Here is a 22,948-nt window from a genome sequence, read left to right as displayed (position 1 = left end):
AGGGACAATTCCTTTGTAATCCCACCAAATTGATAACAAAACCTTCTTTTGATGAATATCAGCTTTTGATGTTCATTGAGTTGGTTCACGTGGCCTGCTCCACGATCTTTTCCGCTTGATATTGTTGTAAACAGCCCATTTGTCATCGCCAGTTATCAGTCGTTTTAAAAATGGATCGTTTTCCTAACGTTTCTTTAGCCAACCGCAGCTGTTAATGCGTTGCGTTAAATTCGTTTTTTTCAGTTCGTGAGGAACCCATGAGTTTTTTGAGTTTTTAAGTGATTTTCAATGCAGGTATGTGATACATGAATTCTCACATGTTTTGCTGTGACGATCCGAATCGATTATTGCTTTGATTAGGGCGTCATCAACTTCAACTGGACGAGCAGAGCGTTTCCACCTTTGAGTGAAAAATCTCCAGAACGAAATTTGGCAAATCAATTTTGACATTGCCGTTGTTGTAAGGCTTCGTCGCCATATACAGCGCACAAATTTTTATGCGGTAATTAAAAAGCAAAATATGACGGAATTGTTCCTTTTGGTTTTCCATTTTTCAACGAACGCCAAACGAAAACTACGCAACCGATCAAAAACTGTTTTTACTGATTGACAGCTGAATTACCAACTAAATGTGTTTTACATTTGTACTACGTCTGCAAACCTAAAAATTTAACTGAAGCCATCTATGAGAAGCCATCTGCAATAAATTAGTTGCCAACCCAATATCTTAGAAGCTCAGCCTAGAGCAACGGACGCGCAAATACTCATAACTTTGTCAATTTCACGCTGATCGACTTGAAACTTTGGTATAATATTCTTAAGATTTTTAGTTTAAAAATTTATTTATTATTAAAATTTAATTTAAAAAAATTTTAATGAAAAAAAAAATTAAAAAAATAGGTTTTACTTTTTTTAACACCTGCCTTTAGATTATTCTTTTTTTGTTAGCATATAAAATAAGTACAAAAATTACAAAATGAGCTGTGTGAATTTCAGTGACACTCACTGTGCCTAAACTCTGTAAATTGTAAGCTTGCAGCTCTCCTGCAACTAAAAGCGCGAGCAGTCCACTTAAACCATGACGCCAAGAAGGGCACAAAAAATTAACTTGAAACGCTCAATGGCCATTCTTCAGCCTCGTCCAACCAAAGTAGTCTCCTAATTATTTTCAAGAATTATTGAACATGCATACAAGCACGCACACATACCTCATTTGGCTGGCAGCAGCATAAAACAGGCAAACTCAATTATTAATTGTCATACTCCCTCCACCGTACCGCTTCCCCCATCCATTCTTTTTGACGGCCTAAGATTAATTTCGTATGACAGGCACTGTACTGATTTTAGCTAACTTTCATAACGAATTTCTTCTAATTTATTGCACAAATGTAACTCATTAAGTATTAATTTTTTTATAATTTTTTATAACATTTGTCTTTTCTTCTTCATTTTATTTTCTAGGCCGAAATGAACTCATCGCTCGTTACATCAAACTACGCACAGGCAAGACGAGAACACGAAAGCAAGTCAGCTCGCACATACAGGTTCTGGCCAGACGAAAATTGCGTGAGATTCAGGCGAAAATTAAAGTCGTAAGTAACAAAGATTTACAAAATTGAGCTGGATCCAGGTTATAGTAAGCTTTAATATTTGTTCAAAATTATTGCTGAAAAACGTATTTTTTTTTTGTTTAATGTTATTATTTTGTCTATTTTGGCCGCTGCTTTTGTCATCAAAATCCATTTTACCTTTGCTTTGATATGTTTAAAATACATAGTTTTAGAATGTAATATTTTTGTAATACTTTATGATTCGAAAATGAAAAGCAAGGTTTATCTGATGTCCTTGAGAGGAATTTAAAGACCAGGAAGGGTATTCCTAATTTATTAATTATTTATTCATTATTGAAATTTGTTATATACGAATGTAAGTATGATACTATTCAACCTCCCCAGCCGCTACTGTACCTGTAAGCATCAAAAAAATGTGTACACCCCATATTGAATATTTATTTATTTATTTCATAATTTCAATTATTTTTTTACAAAAAATATGGTTCATACTACAATAAAAGCCATATAAAGCAAAGGTTCCAACTTTTTGTTGTATAAAATTTGTAAAAAATCGGCAACTTTCAAAATTTCAAACTTTTAACTCAAAATTTCAAACTTTTAACTCAGAATATTTAGAAAAATCTCGGCTATGCAGTTTTTAGATCGTTTAATTTTGGTCATGACAATTTTGTTCAAAAAATTCCTTACTCTTTGCTCAGACTTTTTAGAAATATTTCGGTTATGCAGTTTTTCAGATCGATACATTTTTATATAAATTTGGAAAAAAATTTCGGGTAAGCAGTTTTTTAGATTATTTAATTTCGTTATAATAAAGTACAAGTTTCAAGTAGATCGAAAATCACACTGATTTTTGAGAATTTTGTTTTTAGTCGCGGTCTTGTGCATTTTCTCCATTTAACGCCTACTCCGTATTTTTTTATATGGAAGAAATCATCCAACCCGTCATTAGAAAAAATGTTCAAAAATCAACGCAATTTTTAACCAATTGAAACTTGCACTTTACTACATCAAAATTCAATGATCTATAAAACTGCATACCGGAAATGATTCAAAATTCAATAATCTATAAAATTGTGTACCCAAGAATTTTTTAAAAATTCTGTGAGAAATGTTTGAGAATTTCTTTTGTTCGCGGTCTTGTGCATTTTCTCCTTTTCACGCCAACTCCACATTTTCTTCATATGGATGAAAAGACCCAACACGCCTACAGAAAAAATTGTCAAAAATCGACACAATTTTTGAACTACTTGAAACTTGCACTTTGCTACATCAAAATTCAATGATCTATAAAACTGCATACCCGAATTTTTTGTAAAAACTCTGTGAAAAATTTTGAAAATATGCCGAACTCTTAAAAATTTTATATCAAGTTCGAAACTTTGCTTTATATGGTTTTTCTTGTAGTACGAACTATATTTTTATAAAAAATAAATAAAGTTACAAAATAAATGCATAAATAGTCAAAACTTATCAATGCGTGGTGTACCCTTTCTTCTGGCGTTAACCATATGTTTTTATTGTTGTTGGAGTGGTTGAATATTTCCACTGAAATAATCCTAATTAGTGACCAGCACCGTTTTAATACCACTGTCTCGTGCGATGATGTCTTTTTTTTTTTTTTTGTGTTTCCAAGTCAGATCCCTTTCGTGAGGTCCAAGTATAACAGCAAATCCTTTATCTCAATGTCTGAGATTTCCTTAATTTGCTGTAAGAACAGCTTACCGAAGGAGCGGAGTCGTGCCCTAGCTAGCCCTGGGCATTCACATAAGTAGTGGAAAAGACTTTCCTTCACCTCTTCCGCTTGACAGATGGGATTGAAGGGGGAGGTTGAGTCTGACTGCATGCTCTCCAACTTTCTACTATATGTACTTGTAAAGAATATTTTTAATATTTTTTTTCAATATTATTATTTTGATTATAATGATTTGTAAAGACTAGCCAAATACTCTACAAGTATTTTACTTAAAATAGTATCACTGGCATCTCTTCCGAACACCTTCTACAGGGAGAACTCACATCGCTCATTTGCTGCAAAAATGTCTTATTCCACAAAAAAAACAAAAATTTCGTGAAAAGCGGCATCAAAATGTCCAATATATTTTAGTCCTTGAATAAAAACGAAGACATATTATATTTAATTTTCTTAATTGATGTCGCCATGCATTTTTTACACAGCACAAAAGAGCTTTTGGAGATTTTGGCATACTTACCTACATTTTTTTATTTTTTTTTTGTTTTGTTGGATATGACACTCTTGCAGCAATTGTAAGACTTCTTATCTACCCGATAGTGGGGTAAATTTCAAAAGGACCTGTCAGCACTTGGAGTCAATAACTAACGCCGTAAATTACAATAGTAAACTCAAATATTGAAGTTTCTTGATATTTGTTAGGTTGCAGACAGAGTGGGATTCGAAATTCATTGAAAATCAGACGCACCGAATTCATTGAATTTAAAGTTCCTTCGGAAATATTTTTTAAACTTTCTCAGCGTGTCCACGTAGTACGAAAAATCCTTTATTTAGGGCTCCAAAATGAGCACATTTTTGAAGGAAAAGCTCCGGTCTGTTAGAATCCTTTCAGTTAGCCGCGTAGAAAACCTGTATATACTTCACTTATGTAGATGTATTTTTATCTTCGCTAATACTTTTTATTATAATGAATTCCATGATAAGATAAACTGAGTAAAATATTCTAAAAAATGGTTTTCACATATATATATATATTTTTAACCATTTATTTACTGCAATCTGTTGTCTAACAAGCAGAAATATTTGTACTTAAAACTAAGACATTTTATTAGACTTGTATGGAAAGCACCCAGTGGTCCAACCATTCCTAAAATATTTGCTTATTAACATAAAAAGTCCATTGTTGACTTCTTCTTCAGTCTGTTAAAGAAGGTGGGATTGAGAGTTATTTCTGTGATTAAAGAGTTTGTGTGTGATTGAAGATTTTGATTTCAAAAAAAAAATTATGAATAATAAGAAATTCTGAATTTACACTGAAACGAACCATAACTCTGGTTTTTTGCAATAGCTCAACTCCAGCGCCATCTAACAGAAGATAAGAAGATTCTGTGCTCCGCCTAACAACAAATCAACCAAAAACGAATAATTTAATTGGTTTAGAAACTATTTTATTTTAAGTGGCTAAAAGGTTTGTGTGTGATTGAAGTATTTTATTTTATGTTGTATGTCATATTAATCACGATTAATCAACCAGTACAGGTTTTGGGGTTTAATTCCAAGTGCCTTGCGTTTGGTGAAAATATGCATTTTCCATGTAAGCTTTGCTGTCGAGGTGCATGCTAAGATATTTTGTAACATTATTTACGTGACATTTAGTTTAACGGGTGTTTCATTTGAATGTAAAGGTAACTTGAGCAGATTTCTTCTCGTTAGCTTTTATTTTCCAGTCTTTCAGCTATTAGCTATTTTATCAAGTCCTTCTTGGAGGGAAGCCACTTCGGGGTGAGAGCCTATAGCAAGTAGAACGAGGTGACATCTTCAAATATTCCCACAATAGTTTTCTCTGTGATTGGTAGATCTTGATACATGGATTAATGGAACACAAAACATCTCGAATCGCAACAAGGATAAAAACAAAGTCTCTTATAAATTGACACCCAGATGTCAGCAGTACTTTCTAGACGGGACCTTTTTTATGTCATCTTTGATTTTGTCAAGTAATCAGCTGCACAATTTTACATACTAGTACATTGCACTAATATTATTGAGACTTATTATGAAAATGTTCCATCTTTGAGAACACGAAATTGCGAAATTCGTGATTGTTTTGATGGAAATAATCGTCTAAATGAGTCGACAATTAAAATGTTGGTGAAAAAACTTCAAGAAACTGGTTCTGTCGACGATGAAAATCGCACTGGCAGACCGGACTGGAGTTTTTTTGAAAAGTTAAGTCTGAATAAACTGAACAAACAACAATTCCAATGCTGAAACACAACATTTGGATCGAGATTGCTGATCTCCATGCGATAAAATGTGAGTGAGTCCTTGACGATTGCAATTCTCGTATGACAGCCTTTAGACGGGCTGATGGTGGAGATTTAAATTATATATTTGGTCATTTCTTAGATATTATTGTTAAGAGCCGAGTTTCGAATAACAATAGTGAGACCTAAAGGAATCTAAATTTGTATAAGTATGTTTTAATTTAAATTAACAATTAGGCGCATCTGTTGAAAGACCCTTTGTATGTTCAAGAAAGTAGCATGCACGCAAAAATTGGCCTACAAATAAAGTGCTATTTTTCGTAGAAAAAAATACACAAAACATTTTTTCTTTTTTTCTATTTTAATTGATTTGCAAGCAAATGCAATTAGAACAAAAATTTCTTGCAAAATCTCAAAACAACATTCAAAAAAGAATAGAAAAACAACCACCAGAACATTTGAGTAAAATATACAACTACCAGTAGACAAAGTGTTTCCTAAAGGATTCTGCACTTTTCCATTTTTCGTTCTAAAACACACTGGAATAGTCCACTCATATATCTATGTACATACATACATATGTATATGTAAGTATATAAATGTGTATATATATAGGTGAATAAGTTACGTATGAACGTTGCGTGGATTTCCACTCCCGCACGTATTAGTCGTCTACTCACAAGTGCATTCTGGTAAGATTTGTGTGAATTCGCTGTGTGGGTGTAGGAGTTTGCTCATTGCATGTACCCAACAGTCAAACCTATCCGTCCTACTTCTTCCAGCTTCCTACCAGTTTGCTTTATATATTTATATACAATAAATTCCTATGGTTCAGCGAGGGCAAAAGAGGTGTCACAACAAGCTTCCTCCACTCGTTTCTGTCGGACTCCAGCCACTTTAACTCGTTCCAACTTTTTTTTTGTCCTTGCTACCTACCTACCTATCGTCGGCTACCTTGCGGGTTTTAATCAATCGCTTTACGAGTGATGTCGTTCGAATATCTTTTTAAAATGTGTCCAAGACAGCCATAACCGAATTGCAAAGTGGCTACTCTATGTCCTCGATAGCCTCACGAATTCCATTTCTGAGGTCTTGAATCGACCCTAGGCTGTTGGCGTACACCTTCTCTTTCACGTGGCCCCAAAGAAAAAAGTCGGAAGGTGTTAACTCACAAGATCCCAGTGGACAATTCTGATCACCTCTTCGAGAGATAACACGGTCCGGAAACTTTAGATGAGGGCGTCCTTTTTTGCGAGTTCCACCAGTGCATTTCGAACAGAGCACTTTCTTTGCTGGAGCGTTAATGTTCATTTGCTCAACGTGACCTAGCCAGCGCAGTCGCTGAATTTTAATGTGCTTCACTACGCCGATGTCGGCGAACAACTCGTAGTTCCAGCTTATTCGCTATGCATCATTCACGCAAATCCGACCATAGATCTTGCGAAGAGTTTTTCTCCTAATAACTACTCCTCGGTGTTCGTCAATGTCCAGAACTTAGCGCCATACAGTAAGACCGGGAGCATGAGTGAGATTAGGTTAGGCTAGGTTTGGCTGCAGCGACCCACATAGGGACTTTCATAACTTAGACCACGAAATGAGGCCGTTGTGAGCCACAAGGGCTGGGCTGGGCTACATTTTCCCCTCCAGATTGAACCATCCTGAGCTTTCGACAAAGCGTAAAAGTTTGTTAATACCTAAAGTGTATAGATTATCCATATTAATTTGGAAGTCGGACCTTAAATATCGGTTCCTGCTTCTGGTTAGAGCCGGGCATGTGCAAAAAAGGTGTTGAATTGTTTCCAACTCCTCCTTATTCCTGCAGCTACGACAGAAATCATCCATGTAAACGCCTAATCTCCTTGCGTGATTTTCTATGAAGCAATGTCCTGTGAGGGCCCCTACTCTGGTCCTAATTTAAAGTCTACTCAATTTTATAATATTCTTGGACAGACTTAAACTTACACTTGGCCATGTTTGCCTAGCTATTTCACAGGCATTGGCACTAATCCATCTTTGATTTACAGAATTGATTACTGCGTCCTTAATGAGAAGCTTACAATTTGCGAGAGGTGCGTCCATAACAAGAAGCGTACAAGTTGTGAGAGGTACCCCATAAAGTTATTTATGTTTGGCATACAGGTACCTTCTCTTGGATGAGTGATTGATAGAGCTTTTTTCCATGCATCGAGAGAGGGCTCTGCTTTTCACTTGCCTACCCAGCACAAAGTAGCACCTGTTGGCAAGAGTTATTCTTCGCTGGATCTCTTGGCAAACGTTTTTGTTGGTGTTAGTGCTGGATTCTAAGTAGACAGAGTCCTTGACTACGCCGAACTCGTAATTGTCAATCACAACCTGCCAACCGCCATAGCCGAATGGGTTGGAGCTTGAAAATGTAGGCCCCTCCATTTGTGGAACAACATCAAGACGCACGCCACAAATAGGAGGAGAAGCTCGGCCAAGCAACCAAAAATGGTATACGCGCCAACTTTACGCGTAGACTTTTTGGTTGTTGCCACAGGATACTTTGTTTTGCCCTCATTCAGGCCCACCCAACAGGATTCTTTTTCAAGGCTGCAGGGAGATGCACTGACTGCCCGCTGACTAATGCCAACAATGTCGATATCATCAGCGTAAGAGAGCAGCAGACATTTTATAGAAAATAGTGCCGGAGATGTCATGTTGGTGGCGCGGAAAACTTTCTCCATCATCAGATTGAAAAAGTCGCATGTCATTTCAATTAGCTGAAAAAGATCTTTGCCAATTACCACTGGTTATTATCGCTGGTGGTTTTTATTTGGAGTCGTCCTGCACAGCCGAAGCAGCTTTGCGGGATTGCCAAATTCTACCACAAAAACAAAATTGTATTATTGATTCCTCTATTATTTTGTATAGTTGATGCACTGACTGCGCCTGGATATATTAAAAAAAAATATATTTTTGCATTTGTAATACGGCTGGTTATCAGTGTTAGCATAACATTTTCTGTTAGACTAACAGAGTTGACTTAACTCAGTTCCGAATGAAGGTCTACTAGGCTTTAATACAAAAACAATTATGTGGGAATTTTTGTATTTAAATGCGTAAAATGCGCTTAGAGCTCGGTCAGAAATAATCAAGTAATCAAATAGTTGGTTATTTTGCAACTGGTATAATTCTAGTCACTTTTGGACTAGTCTAAATAGTTTCACCTAGTAACAGTTCGAGAATGCTTGTTGACTACTCGTTTGTCTTTCACTGCTGGCACACACACGTACATATGAGTTTATATGTTGCTATGTTGCGTGTAGTCGTTTATCCGTTTCACTTAAAAGTTGTTTTGTGTCGGAAAGTAAAAGGCAAAACTTTATAAAAATTACACTTTTTGTGCGATTTGTGCGATTTGAGCGACTGCAAAGTTTTGTTTGAGCAACGTTTGTATTGTTCTTGTTATTTGTTTGCGTTGTGCGTCGCTGGCACACGTGACTGCATCGCATCTTCAGGCGACGCCGAGCAACTACGCCACCACTTCTGCCTTCAGTGCCTCCGCCTCTCTTCTCTGCCTCCCTCGCCCTCAGCATCATATGATGCAGTTTACTTTGTGCTTTGTGCTTTGTTCTTTTCCATTTCCATTTATTTCTCTTTTTTTTTATATATATTTTATTTTCCATTTCAACTTTCTTCTATTTTTTGTGCTTCTGTTGTTGTTGGTGTGTTGCATCGCACTTTGTGAAGTGAAAATTCCACTGAAATCCTTTTTGTTGCTTACTGACCGTTTGTGAACAGAGAAATCCGGAAAAAAGCAACAGAAGCAACAAAAGCAACAAAAAAAACTGTAACTGCTTTTGCAGCGACAACATGTTAAGTAAAACAAAATAAGCAACAAAAAAAATTGTTTTTTTTCATTTAATTTGTTCACTATTTTTCCTCTTTGCATTCGCTTTGTTCGAAAAAGTTTATTTGATTTCAGCAGTTGTTTTGTTACTTAGTGCGTTTTTGTTGTGGTTGTTGTTTTCAGTGTTGACTGACTCCTTTTGGCACTGCATGAATACCCTGCTCCGGCGCTGACATTTGTTTTTTTTTTTATTATTATTATTATTTTTTTTTTTTTGCTGAAATCCAAATGTATTACACTCGAAAGTGCACATTTTTAATGCCGCCCACTTGGCTGCACCTCTCACACAACCTCACTGCTGCTCACAACCTCCCATCGACTCAAGCTGCTGTGCTGCTTGTTCTTCCGCATATAATCAAATGCGCTCACGGCGCCTTACAGTAGCAGCTCTGCGCCGCTGCCGCCGCAATAGTCGCCCAGCCTTTAGCCACGCCCTCTCATACTGCACATCTGCACAAGTTTCGCCAGCAGCATTGTCCACTGCAACTTTTCTTCTGCTTCTTCTTCTTCCTTTATTCCTTTGGCATTTTAGAGCCCACACATTATGTCAAAAGGTCAAAGCATCAAAAACACAAACACACACATAAACAAACAAACAAAGAGCAGAAACAAATAAACGGCAACTACATTCGCTCAACAATTGCAACAAAGGCCAACAGAAAATGCATAGAAAAGGCCGAGAGAAACAGGCACAGCGGAGCCAGAGAGCAAAATAGTAAAATTACTTTTTCGAAAGTAATGTAATGTACCTTTTTTTGCATCGCTGAAACAAAAGAGGAAGAGAGAAGAGAAGAGGCAAATGGCAAAAAGCACAAAGTTGGAATTTTTCAACAACTTTTGCATTTATAATGATGCCGTGCAAATAGTAAACAAACGAAAATGAAAAAAAAAAAAATTAAATTAAAAAAGGTACAACAAATTCTTATTTTATAATGAAAATTGTGCTTAACAAAAAATCCACTTTTACACTCAAAAAACTACATACAAAAGACAAAGTAAAATGTTGTAATGCTTCTTCTTCATTTTCGCTTACCTTTGGCAAAACGGTGTTTAATGGTCCAGTTGCAAAGGCTTTGTAAAACTAAAAGGATCTTAAAAGTGGGTTAAAGTGACCGAAGGATCGCCTGGCCGCTCGCTTTGAATAGCAGTCAAGTGGAAAGAGCGAGAGGGGGAGACAGAGCGTGAGCGCTACATAAAGGCCGCCGAAAGACGGGGGTTACCTTTGCTTAAGATTTCCTATTTAAAGTACTTGAAGCAAAATATTTCTTTATGAATTAATTTTTTTTTTTAAGTTTTAAGTTTTTTTTAACAATTTTATAAAAAAAATGGTATATTTATTAAACTGAAATAAATTTTAATAGTATAATAGGCCAACTTGACTATAAAGCCGCATGTTATTGATGCGAACGTGGTGTGTTGTTGCTGGAATCAGCAGGGCGTTATATACTATGAACTATGAAAACCTAGCGAATTTATCACAAAGCAGTTGCACCGTCAACCATTGATTCGTTTGCAAAAAGCATTGGCAGCAGTTGAAAACGAATTACGAGCGCGTGAATTTCCTCGCAGAAATGATCAACAAATAATGCGTTGCTACACCGATGCACCGGCTTGAAATTATTTACAAAACTGTGGCGGATAGGAAGTCTTGTCGCTTCTGAATCCCTGCTGATTTTCAGTAACTTCGGCCAATGCAGAATGCGTTCTGAGGAATACGGCAAACTACTGCAACTAAAGTCACCTAAAATCTTTCTTAATTTCAAAATACGAAGGGGCTTTTGACCTAAAAAAATTCTATTATAAGTATATAATTGGCGCGTACCCCTTTCTGCATGTTTGGCCGAGCTCCTCCTCCTATTTGTGGTGTGCGTCTTGATGTTGGTGTGCGTGAAATGGACGGACCTACAGTTTTAAGCCGACTCCGAACGGCAGATATTTTTTTTTATGAGCTCAAGCCATACCAGAGCGAATTTTGGTCAGAGGTGGTTCGAAGATTAGAGAAAACTTTACCAGAAGCGCATTACATCTGTGAAGGATGACTTTTATCTGGGTACCTGGCCATAGGAACGTAGAAAGAAATGAGAAAGCTGACGAAATGGCAAGAGAGGGGGCATCCTGTAACGAATCCGAAGTGGTGGAAATTGAATGTCCCCAAGACGTGCGCAAAAGGGAGATCTTCTCGCTATTCCAGAAGCAGGCCATTAACAGATGTCTAACACAAAGCCACGAGCGACATATTCAGATTTGCATCAACAATAAGCGGCCACTGGTCTTTGGGAGAACATGCCAGGAAGATGGGGTGGCCGTACAAGAAAAATCTAAAGAAAGACCATTTCACTATCTACGGCATAGAATGCTGGGGGAATTCTCGTTGATCAACTTGAAAGAAATTGCAAAAATGAAAATAGACGACATAGGCAAATTCATAATCACATCAAAATGGTTCGAATAATAAAAAGTAGTGGTTCTGCAAGTGGTGTTTCACAATGGTATCTTTTGTGCTAATTAGCTATGGGCTGTGTCCCTCAGACAAGACCACCAAGCTCAGGAAACGTGATGTTTCGACAGGTTGGTCCAGAGCGAGAGCTGTGTTAGGTTAGTAGGTTCAATGGGACATGTGAATAGGTGGTTAGTGTATGTGGTGCGCCTTTCCATACTGGACATATATTGGATATGTCGGGGTCAATTCGGATAAGTAGGAGTTTAAACTTCTTCAATATCCAGAACGTAATTGCACCAAAGTTGCGCGGACGTCGCGAGGCAGCTGAAGCTCTTCGTCTAGAATAAATAGTGATAGGACTCTGATGACGGCATTCGGTGGTCGGGAGTTTAGGAATGTGTTAAGTGTCTTCCGACTGATGTCGTATATACTGTACAGTCCAGTATTTGTAGTTGTGTTTTTGGATTTACGCGATTTTAGCCGAGTTTAACAAAACGTGCCAGTGAAGCTAAGGCCTTCTCCAACTGATCTTTTCAACGCAGAGAAGACCTTCCTCCTTCTCTGCTACCACCAGCTGGCACCGCGTCGAATACTTTCAGAGCCAGAGTGTTTTGTATCCATTCGGACGAAATATCTCAACCAATGAAGCCGCTGGATCTTTTTACGTTGCGCTATGTCTATGTCGACGTAAGCTCATAGAACTCACTGTTCCGACATGCAAAGTTCCAAAAGTCTTTCCCAGAATCTTTCTCTCAAACACTCCAAGTGACGTCTCATCGGATGTTGCCATCGTCCAAGCTTCTGCGCCATACGTTAGGACGTGCATGATAAGAGCCTTGAGTGTTAGTTTAGTGCGTCGGGAGAGGACTTTACTACTCAATTACCTACTTAGTCCAAAGTAGTACTTTTGAGCAAGAAACAACCTCCATTGGATTTTAGAGCTAACATTTTATAGGTGTCAATGCTGCTTCCTAGATAAACAAAATGTCTTACAACCTCGAAATCATAACTATCAAGAGTAATGACGTGGGTGCCCATCCACGACGGTTTCTTAGATTACAGGAGGTGCTTCGATCTATACTCATTCACCACCACCCATTCGCTTTTCTTCTTTATCCAGTTTGGAAGAGGCAGATATAATCATTCCATGCTAGAATATTCCAGCTTTAATTTCTGCCAAATTTTAGCCATCTGGCTGCTCAAATTCAAATTCTCTTGACGAAAGTTTTAGTGGAAGTTAGAGGTTATGGTCTGTGTACGAAAGTTCGCCAGCAAGGTTTTGATAATCTGAAGCAAACACTGATTGCAAGAAAGTCATTCATATCTAAGGTACCACTGAACCTTTTGAAAGCCTGTATTATCGGAAAAGGCGATCATTTTAAATAATGTTTTAGTTTTCCAGATACAGGGTGCTAAGTAAAGACGATAAAGTTCACAGCAGCACTATATTCCTGTTAGAAGGTGGATTAGATTAGGTTGCAGCGATTTTCCACCACAAAACACACTCATGCTCATAGCCGATTGTGATGCCGCATGCAGGTAAAGGGTTGGAGATGGAACCACAAGTAATACTCTGACTTAGTGCGACATTAGTTAGTTCCCTTATACAGGTTTACAAATACAATAGTTACGATTTTTTACCCAAATACCAGACCGGCCTATTCCTATGTGTTATAAGAAACCAATGGGATTTTTCAACAATTTCATACTTACACTTTGTTGTACTAAAATTTAATAAGTAAGAAAACTGCATATAAAAAATCTTTCTAGAAACTCTAATTGAAGACCATGGAATTGGAATGAAAATTTTAAATTTTTCATAAAATTTTAAAATAGAGCTTATATGGTTTTTATTAGGTAATGAGCTATATTTTTATACAAAAATAATAAACATTAAAAAGAAGAATAGTCCAAGTTGATCAAAATGCTGATGTGCTATCATTTTGTTTACTCATTATCATCATCATTTGACACTACAGCGCTCTTTTATGCCTCCATTTGTCCCGATCCTTGGTTGATCCCTTCCTGTTGTTGACCTTGAGTTTCCCCATGTCGTCTTCTACTTCGTCAATCCATCTTGATCATGATCTGCCTCTTGCTTTCGTTGCAAATGTTTTAGCGGCAATTATTTTCCATTGAGCTCTCGTGGGATCGCGGCCGTAGCCGAATGGGTTGGTGCGTGACTACCATTCGGAATTCACAGAGAAACCAAGGGTTCGAATCTCGTCAGGCAATGGTAAACCTCCAAGTGTATTTCGGCCGAAGATCGCGGCCGTAGCCGAATGGGTTGGTGCGTGACTACCATTTGGAATTCACAGAGAAACCAAGGGTTCGAATCTCGTCAGGCAATGGTAAACCCCCAAGTGTATTTCTGCCATGAAAAAGCTCCTCATAAAAATTATCTGCCGGAGTCGACTTAAAACTGTAGGTCCCTCCAAGACGTACTCCAGCAAATAGGAGGAGGAGCTCGGACAAACACCAAAAAAAGAGTGTACGCGCCAAATATATATCTCGTGGGATCCATTTTCGTGGTAAGGCCTAGCCAGCTTCGGCCTTAAGCTTTGATAAGCTGCACAACATTTTCCCCTCTCTTAAGTTGGTCCAGTTCATGGTTCCATCTTATACGCCACTCGCTCTTGTCTATGACTGCATCGAAGATTAGCCTCAAAATGTTTCTCTCGAATACTTGAAATTTTCAGGTATTGTCCAATTTGCTACTGCGTAGTGAAAAGTCTGTCAAAGCAGCTTATTATATACAAGATTCGTTTAAAAAAAATCATCAAATTAATTTTCCATATTACTTGAGGTTTGTGCCCATTTCTTCTTCTTTCACAGCGGTACAAGGCGGGATGCATCAAAACTTCCTTCACAATGCTCGTCCAAAGCAGTCGATCTTGAGCTTTTGCTTAGTAGTTACGTATGCCCAAATCCTTTAGATCGTTTTCCACTGCGTCTATCCGTCGGTTCCTCGGTCTGCCTTTGGCCTTTGACGCCCATTAACGAGTATTCCCATGCAAATATCGGAGCGTGCACCAGGATTTTTTCTTTGGACTTAAAGCGAGCAAATAAGAGACGAAATTTATTTTCATAAACATATGCGAGTACTGTTTTTTTTTTTGATCCCGTTCCAGTTTAAACTGCTTTTCTTGCTCTTTATTTTCTTCGGATGCTTGAATAAATATTCCTTTGTCAACCCACAACTATTTCGCTCGTCTCTCTAGGACGCATTTATTTAAGGACAAACATTGTGTATTGGTATGTGTCCATGTGTTTTTTTTTTTTTGTTTTTCTTCTTTGACTCTTCTACCCTACGCTGCTATTTTCACTATCTTTGCAATGTGAACGAGTGCGTTTTATGAGGTTCGCTACGCATTTTTTGTGTCACACGAAATTCTTTAGTGCTTTTTGGGTCACTTTGTAGTTGAGTACTTAGATACTGGTTGAGTGGTTGAGTTTCCCCCACCAACGATTGACGGACGGTGCCGGCAAGGATGCTATAAAGAATGCAAGGACGTACGTAGATGACAGCGGTTTTACTTTTTTCATTCTTTGTTGTTTTTTTTTTTTTTTTTTTTTGTGCCATTCACCACGCTTGTGAGCTACCAGCAACCGCAAAGAAATGCTCAGCTGTGGATGTGGCACGAATGGCATGCACTACTGAGCTAAAGTGTTGCACTGGAAAGGGCACACACAAGGAGTGTACGAGTATAAGAAACTTTGTCAAATATAGCAAAGAAATTTTAAACAGAAAATTACTCTCTTATGGCAGTTTTAAAAAATAAATGTTCACTTTATCATATATTGAATGAACAGCTACTTCAGGATATTCACCCATCATTCACGACAACGCCACATCTATCATTATCACCTGTCACCCCTCGTCCATCGTATCAACGCTCAGCCAATAAGTAATGCAAAATTTTATTTCAGCCAGCCACAGTTAACTACCACTTATGTATATGGCCCATTAGCCATAAGCGCAACGAATAACACAAAAATATCGAACATTTGACCCACTCGCCTCATCGAGCACCACCTTTCTTTCTCCTACACTTACTATTTTCAGGAACCTAACGGCATCGGTGGCATCAATGGCCACGCACATTCGTTGCATTTGCTAAGCGAAAAGGAGAAAGCACTGCAGGCTATGAGTGGCATGACCAGCTCACAAATTGTTTCGGCGCAAGCAGCCAAGAATCTTGCCTTTGCCGCTTCGGCTGCTGCATTTTCCGCAGCCGGTATGCATCAGCCAGCGCACGGGACTATGGGACCACCAGGACAATCAGCACCACCACCAGCTGCACTTCCGCCTGCGTCATCTTCGTCGGCGTCGGCATCGTCATCGTCAGTGGCATCGTCGGCAGCAGTGGCAGCAGCTGCGGCAGCGGCGCATTTAGTTGGACCGCATTCACACCTGCATCCACACGCGCCTACGCATCAACACCACCACCATCATCACCACCACCACCTGAGCCACTTGAACCACCTGAACCACCTTAGTCACCATCACCATCCCACCGCCAGTACACATCCGCATTCGCATTCGCATGCACATCCACAACCGCATACGCATCCGCACTTGCCGCAAACGACAGCGGGCACGGCTTATTTGCAGCAACATCAGGCGGCTGCAGCAGCAGCGGCGGCGGCAGCGGCAGCAGCACAAGTACACCAAAGCTCCGCCGGCACGACGACGACACCAACAGCAGCGGCGGCGGCAGTGGCAGCGGCAGCAGCAGCAGCCGGTCTGCCACACACCGCACACACGCATGCGCACACGCCACTCCATCATCCACCAATGTATCCGGGCGTAAGAAAGTTCACAATAATTTTTCGCTTCTAACTCGGCAAAATTTGTGCTCATCATCGCTAGAAAAATTAAAAAAAAAAAAAAAAAAAAAAAAAAAAAGCATTTCGCTAACCCCAAAGTGGTGCGCCATTTTATGTAGCTCGCTTCGTTGTAAATAAATCATTTGATATCCGTTTCATATCTGTGTGTGTATGTAACTTTTATGTGTATTGTGTATATGTGTGTGGGCTAAGTACTCGAGCAGCGCCCTAAAAGCAATCATTCATAGGTTAAGGTCCATCTATCACAAAAATTCCGCTTCGTACTGCCCCATAGGGACCCATAGCTATCGCAACCCATCGCTCGCTTCATCTCATCAGCAGTGGCGGCAGCCTAAAAGAGCAACAAATATCTGCATTTGAGTATTCTCGCCCAATTATTGAAACATGAATATTGTAAATAAAAAAAACAAAGTCAAATAAAATCTTCAAAGTGGTTGGGGTGTTTTTTAGCCATAATAAAAATTATATAAAAAAAAAGGCGTCTCATAGCTACAAGCATACATACATACATATGTAATCGGCGCCCAAAAAAGTGTGTATTATGTGTACTATATTTATTATCTTAAATGCTAAAAACAAAAACAAAGCTAAAAGCTCTCATCAAATTCGCATAACCCACAAATTGTTGGCTCTTCATATAAACCTTGCTTTTCGCTGGCTCATTTTGTTCATGTGTATCTCCATTTGACTTATTGACTTCTTTAACTATAACTGTAACTCAATTATTGTTGTTATTCAAATATTTCATACTCACGTATTTATATTTTCTTCTACTTTCTTCCACCTTCGCCCCCTGCACATCCCCCAGCAATTCTGGCAGCCCGGTCTACAGCCTAGCACCTCACAAGAGTAAGTTATCTCGAAATAATTCTCCTGTTGACACAATGAAATTGTTTGCATTGACCGTAGTTTTTACGATTACAGCATCAAGCCATTCGCACAACCCCCCTATCCCGCCGGCAAGCCATCTACAGCTGTATCTGGTGACATCGAAGCAGGACTTCCGCCAGCACAACTACCGTGGGAGGGCAGAGCGATAGCGACGCACAAATTCCGTTTGCTCGAATTCTCGGCATTCATGGAAATACAAAGACAGGATATCGTAAGTTCTCTGTGTGAAGCAAAGACGTTTTGAAAAATATATTCATTACTTTGTTCTTATTTATTTTACAGTATCACCGGCACTTGTTCGTACAACTCGGCGGCAAACCGTCCTTCTCCGATCCGCTACTCGAGGTAGGTACTTGAGTATATTAGTAAGGTCCAGAAATGAAATATACTCGGTCAACTTTTGAATTACACACCTAGAACATGGGCTGAAAAGCCCTGAACCTAGCAAAGAAAATACTTTCTTTTTTTTTTTTTTGTTAAAAATTAGCTGAATTTCTCGACGTACTTTCCATCAAGAACAATAGTTTCAGCGATAACCTCTTCTTTCGAGCGAAATTTCTTACCGGCGAGCATTTTTTTCAGGTCTGCGAACAGCCAAATCTGGCGAATGCGGTGGATGTGGGAGCAATTCGAAATTCAATTCATATACATAGTTTTGCCATTGTTTTGATTGACTTGTGACACGATGCGTTGTCTTGATGAAACGAAAAAGTGAGCAGATGCGGCACCCACTTTGAATAGAGCTTTCTCATAGTCAAAAGTTCATGCAATACAAAGCCAAGACGTTTTTTTGATATCTTTACGATGTCAGCTAACTCAGGCAACTTCACTTTTCGATCATTCAAAACAATTTTGTGGATTTTTTTTGGTGTTTCCTGATGTTACCGCCCCATTTGGACGTCCACTGCGTTGTGCATCATCGGTGTCTCGACGACTACGTTTAAACTCAGCACATTATCGCTTTATTGTTGTTTCTGATGGAGCGGAGTCCCCATAACACTTTTCAGGCCATTGCTTTGCTTGAACGATACTTTCCCATCAAAAAGCAGTGTAAAATTAAAACACGAAATTCTTTTTGAACCCCTGTTTTGAAAATAACAAAAGTAGTGTCACTCTTAGCACAATAACTCCCGAACTAATGAATAGCATATCATGAAATTTTAACAGTTATCTATTTAAGGTTAGTAGTAACTGAAAAAGAGGTGAATGCAATAAAACTGGTGCCAACTATGTGTTAGGCCCGGGACTTTTTATCCATGTGTTAGCTTAAAAAGTTCACTCCTTTCCTTTCCCCTGTTGTGTTATAATTTTTTGAGGACTGTCGACAAATACCTTTGACCGAGATTAGGCCACAATTTTCGCTGTACGTCTTAATGTAGTTTTACAAATAGTAGAACCTATAGACATTTTACACATCCATAAATAAGCACACTCTCAGCTGGTTTTAAAAAAATGCCCACAGCTGAGATCACCTGACTCCGAGCATTATCATAGCTAAGAAATATATTAAAAATATCTGTCGTTGTAAATTTTCCTAGTTAAAGATAGGTTAGGTTTGGTTGTAATGGTTGCCCAGAGAGTGGGCCCACTTGGACGAAAGAAGTTTGATTCATTCAAGGAGGAAAAGAAGAGTTGAAGGAAGAAGATAGGACGAAAAGGAGAGGGGGGGTTGAGTATTTGTGGATTATGAACGGTGACTAATTTCCGGCTGCGTTATCCGTTTTATGCTGCTGATGAAGTTCATCAGATTTTTGTTATCAAGACCTGCTATGTCAGCAGGCGCAGAAAAGAAGTGAGAACCAAGATGCTTAAATCTTAGTCCCGCGAGAGCGGGGCAGCTAAGGGGCAGATGCTGAGATGATTCCGCCTCATCCTCCATACAGCTGACGCAAAAAAGACTCGAAGTAATTCCGGGTCTCACGGCATGAATGCACCGCGGATTCCACATGCCCCGTGAGGATGCCCACAAAATTTAAGAGCTGAGATTTTTTCATCCTCAGAAAATCCCTCGAATGCCTCTGATCCAAACGTGACCAGAAGGATTTCGCGACCTCAAGTTAAAGATACTATGTTGTATTTTTTCTATTATTTTTAATGTTACCATAAAAATTCTAATTGGCATAGCAACTCCGCCAATACGCTCATGTAAAAAGACCAAGCACTCACACCGTCACATATGTGACTGCCTGTGAAACTCACACCAAGGGTGCCTATCAAAAAATAGGAAGAAGAAGAGTGTTTTTACCAATACTTTTGTGCAATGCCTACAGTTTTTAGCAACTCCGGATGTGAGATTGAGACAAGACGAATATATTAAAGGTAGTATCAAAGGGTAATAGAATACATGGTTGCGCTTTCCGAATACATTGTGTCGCTAGAGCCCATGAATAAACGAACAATAGGAAATTACTTGTGGTAAATGATTTGTTTAATCTTTCGCCGGGTCCATGTCGCTGTCGGCCTAGAAAGAAACAAGGCGAATTTATTCTTTGTTTCCTGTTGCAAAATATTGTTGTTGGTCTTGAGGTACCACCAGTAATGAATTCTCTTTAGATTGAGATAGTTTCGCAGGCGACGCAGTTCGTACTGCTGAGAATGAAAACGACCTACAGAGCCTGCGCTTCAAATTTGAGCAAGTTGCCGCAGTGTACAGCATGCAAATATCTGCTGAAAAAACCAAATTGGCAAGCCGATAGAGCAGGTTCTTGAATTTACAATACCCATCACGGATCAAGAATCACCAGCAATAGAGATCAAAGAATAGAAGTAGAACAAACGAGAAACAAGCATATGAGGACCGAAAGCAAAGTAAGAATCTATAAGACATGCAATGGACCAAATCTCAGGACGCACACGACTGTAACGCAAAAAGTCATTGCAACGGTTTAAATGCAAACACTGTGCTTAATAGTTGGATACACCAAGTGCGACCGAAAGGCAAACAAAGAAATAAGAAAAAATTTCGGAAATAACGAGACGGGTCCAAACTTGGAGAAAGTCATGGAGAGACCGCGCCCGTTTTTTTCACGTCAAATTTTGCACCGGTGTGGGCTGCCTCGACTCCAGTAAATATTTGATTTTGCTCTCGTTTACAAACAGACCAATTACTTACTTATGTGGCGCTACAACCATGTGTCGGTTTTGGCCGAATCCAAAAGGGCGCGTCAGCTGCGCTCGTTGATGCCAGTTGGAAATCTCGAGTGAAGATAGGTCCTGCAGCACTTGGTCTTTCCAACGGAGATGTGGTCTTCCTCTTTCACGCCTTCTTTTTTTGGATTACCATGTCGTAAATTCGCCTTGCTGGAGCGTCTTCGTTCATACGGGTGAAATGGTCAAGCCAGCGCAGCCGCAATGTTTTTACACGCTTAACTATGTCCATGTCTCCATATAGTTCATACAACTCGCTGTTACACCGTACGTGGTACTTCTCATTAACACGGAGGAGACCAAAGATCTAACGTAGAATTTTTCTCTCGAAGGCCCAAAAAGTTGTTCATCCGCTGTTGACGTCGTCCAAGCTTCTGTGCCATATATTAGGACGGGAATGATGTGCGTTTTGTAGAGTGTCAGCTTAGTCCTTCGAGAGAGGGCTCTACTTCTCTGTTGCTTACTGAGGCCAAAGTGACACCTTTTGGCAAGAGTTATTCTCCCCTTGATCTCCAGGCTGACGTCATTTCTTTTATTAATACTAGTCCCAAGGTAGACAAAGTCCTTCACAACTTCGAATTGTTGGTTGTCAACACTGACATATTTATTGTCTAAGCCGCGAAGACTCTCTGTGTGTTCACAGCAGGCACTTTGTTTTACCCTGATTCACCGCAAGACCCACATTCCTCGCCTCTCTCTTTAAGCTGGAGTAGGCCCAGCATACAGCACGGTTGGTTTCGCCGATAATGTCGATGTCGTCGGCATATATTAAAATGATGATACTTTTATGAAAGATAGTACCAGTGCAGTTCAGCTCGGTAGCGCGAAAGATTTTTTCCAGCAAGAGTTTGAAAAAGTCACAAGATAGAGAATCGCCTTGAGTGAAACCTCGCTTGGTATCGAACGGCTCGGAGAGGTTACTTCTAATTCTGACAGCGCTTGTGGTAGCGCGCAACGTCATCTTACACAGCCGTATTAGTTTTGCGAGGATACCAAACTCAGACATAGCGGCATAAATGTGATTCTATCCGTGCTATCAAAGGCGGCTTTGAAATCGATGAAGACCAAATACCGACGAAGACCAATACTGTTCGCAATTTTGTTAATTTTTAAAAAGATTTCTTTTAAATCGTTTCTCAGAGTTAGTGGAGTTGTGCTTTTAGCCTTTTCGTTTCTTGCGGTGTTAATATGGAAAATCATTCGAAAACTGGTCATATGTTTAAAAATATCAATCCACCAAATTTGTAATATACCGACAATAGGCTTACCTACACTTGAAGAATTATTCTCATTTTAGAACGTCTTTCAAATACTCGTAGCCGAAGTTATACAAAATTATATTACTCCCAAATATTAGTTTTTATGAAAAAACATCTCTGAATTTCTATTTGATTGCTTAATTTTCTCTCCACAGACTGTTGACATCCGGCAGATCTCTGATAAATTCCCTGAGAAATCAGGCGGTCTTAAAGATCTCTACGAAAAAGGTCCACAAAATGCCTTCTACTTAGTTAAATGTTGGGCAGACTTGAATACCGAAATTACCGGCAGCGAGACGGGCGATTTCTATGGCGTTACGAGTCAGTAAGTGTCAAAATCCAATTAAGTATCCTTGGAGTCTCTTGCCTTAAAAGCTCAACTAACATGCTGTTCACCTTTCTTGCTTCTGTACTTCTTTAGATATGAGAGTAACGAGAATGTTGTGCTCGAGTGTTCGACAAAAGTCTGCTCGTTCGGCAAGCAAGTAGTTGAAAAAGTGGAAACGGAATTGTCTCGCTTGGAGAATGGTCGCTTCGTATATCGCATACATCGGTCGCCGATGTGCGAATATATGATAAATTTCATACAAAAATTGAAGAACCTACCTGAACGATATATGATGAACAGTGTGCTGGAGAACTTTACAATACTGCAGGTAAGTGTGACCTACGATACCGATGATAATGATGCCTCATACTAATATCTCTATCGCTCCAACTCGGCGGCTCGTTCCCATTATTTCATATAGGTGATGCAATCGCGAGAGACAGAAGAGACCCTGCTCTGCATAGCGTACGTGTTCGAGGTGGCTGCCCAAAATAGTGGCGCCACACATCACATCTACCGATTGATAAAGGAATAGCATGAACTGCAACTGCCCAATCTATCCACACATACACTCAATGAATTCAACAGTAGTAGCAGCGGCGGCGGCAGTGGTGGCGGTGGCGGTGGCGT

General features: G+C 39.2%; 1 protein-coding gene across 3 annotated transcripts in view; it reads left to right on the top strand.

The window, feature by feature from the left end:
- Positions 1-22,853, top strand: part of LOC128857145 (protein scalloped) — a 78,450-nt gene extending 55,597 nt beyond the window's left edge. Inside the window, exons 3-9 of one of the 3 annotated variants that reach the window (XM_054092745.1) lie at positions 1,462-1,592; positions 17,502-17,542; positions 17,618-17,795; positions 17,867-17,929; positions 22,146-22,315; positions 22,412-22,646; positions 22,740-22,853. In XM_054092745.1, coding sequence (XP_053948720.1) covers positions 1,462-1,592; positions 17,502-17,542; positions 17,618-17,795; positions 17,867-17,929; positions 22,146-22,315; positions 22,412-22,646; positions 22,740-22,853 — 932 coding nt within the window. The other 2 variants (XM_054092744.1, XM_054092746.1) reach the window with 2 other exon arrangements.
- The last annotated feature ends 95 nt before the right edge of the window (positions 22,854-22,948 follow it).

This window comes from Anastrepha ludens, chromosome 3, assembly GCF_028408465.1.
Source record: "Anastrepha ludens isolate Willacy chromosome 3, idAnaLude1.1, whole genome shotgun sequence".
In the NCBI taxonomy this organism is placed as follows: Eukaryota; Metazoa; Arthropoda; class Insecta; order Diptera; family Tephritidae; genus Anastrepha; species Anastrepha ludens.
The sequence above is the reverse complement of the archived record's forward strand: the minus strand, read 5'-3'. Positions and strand labels throughout refer to the sequence as shown.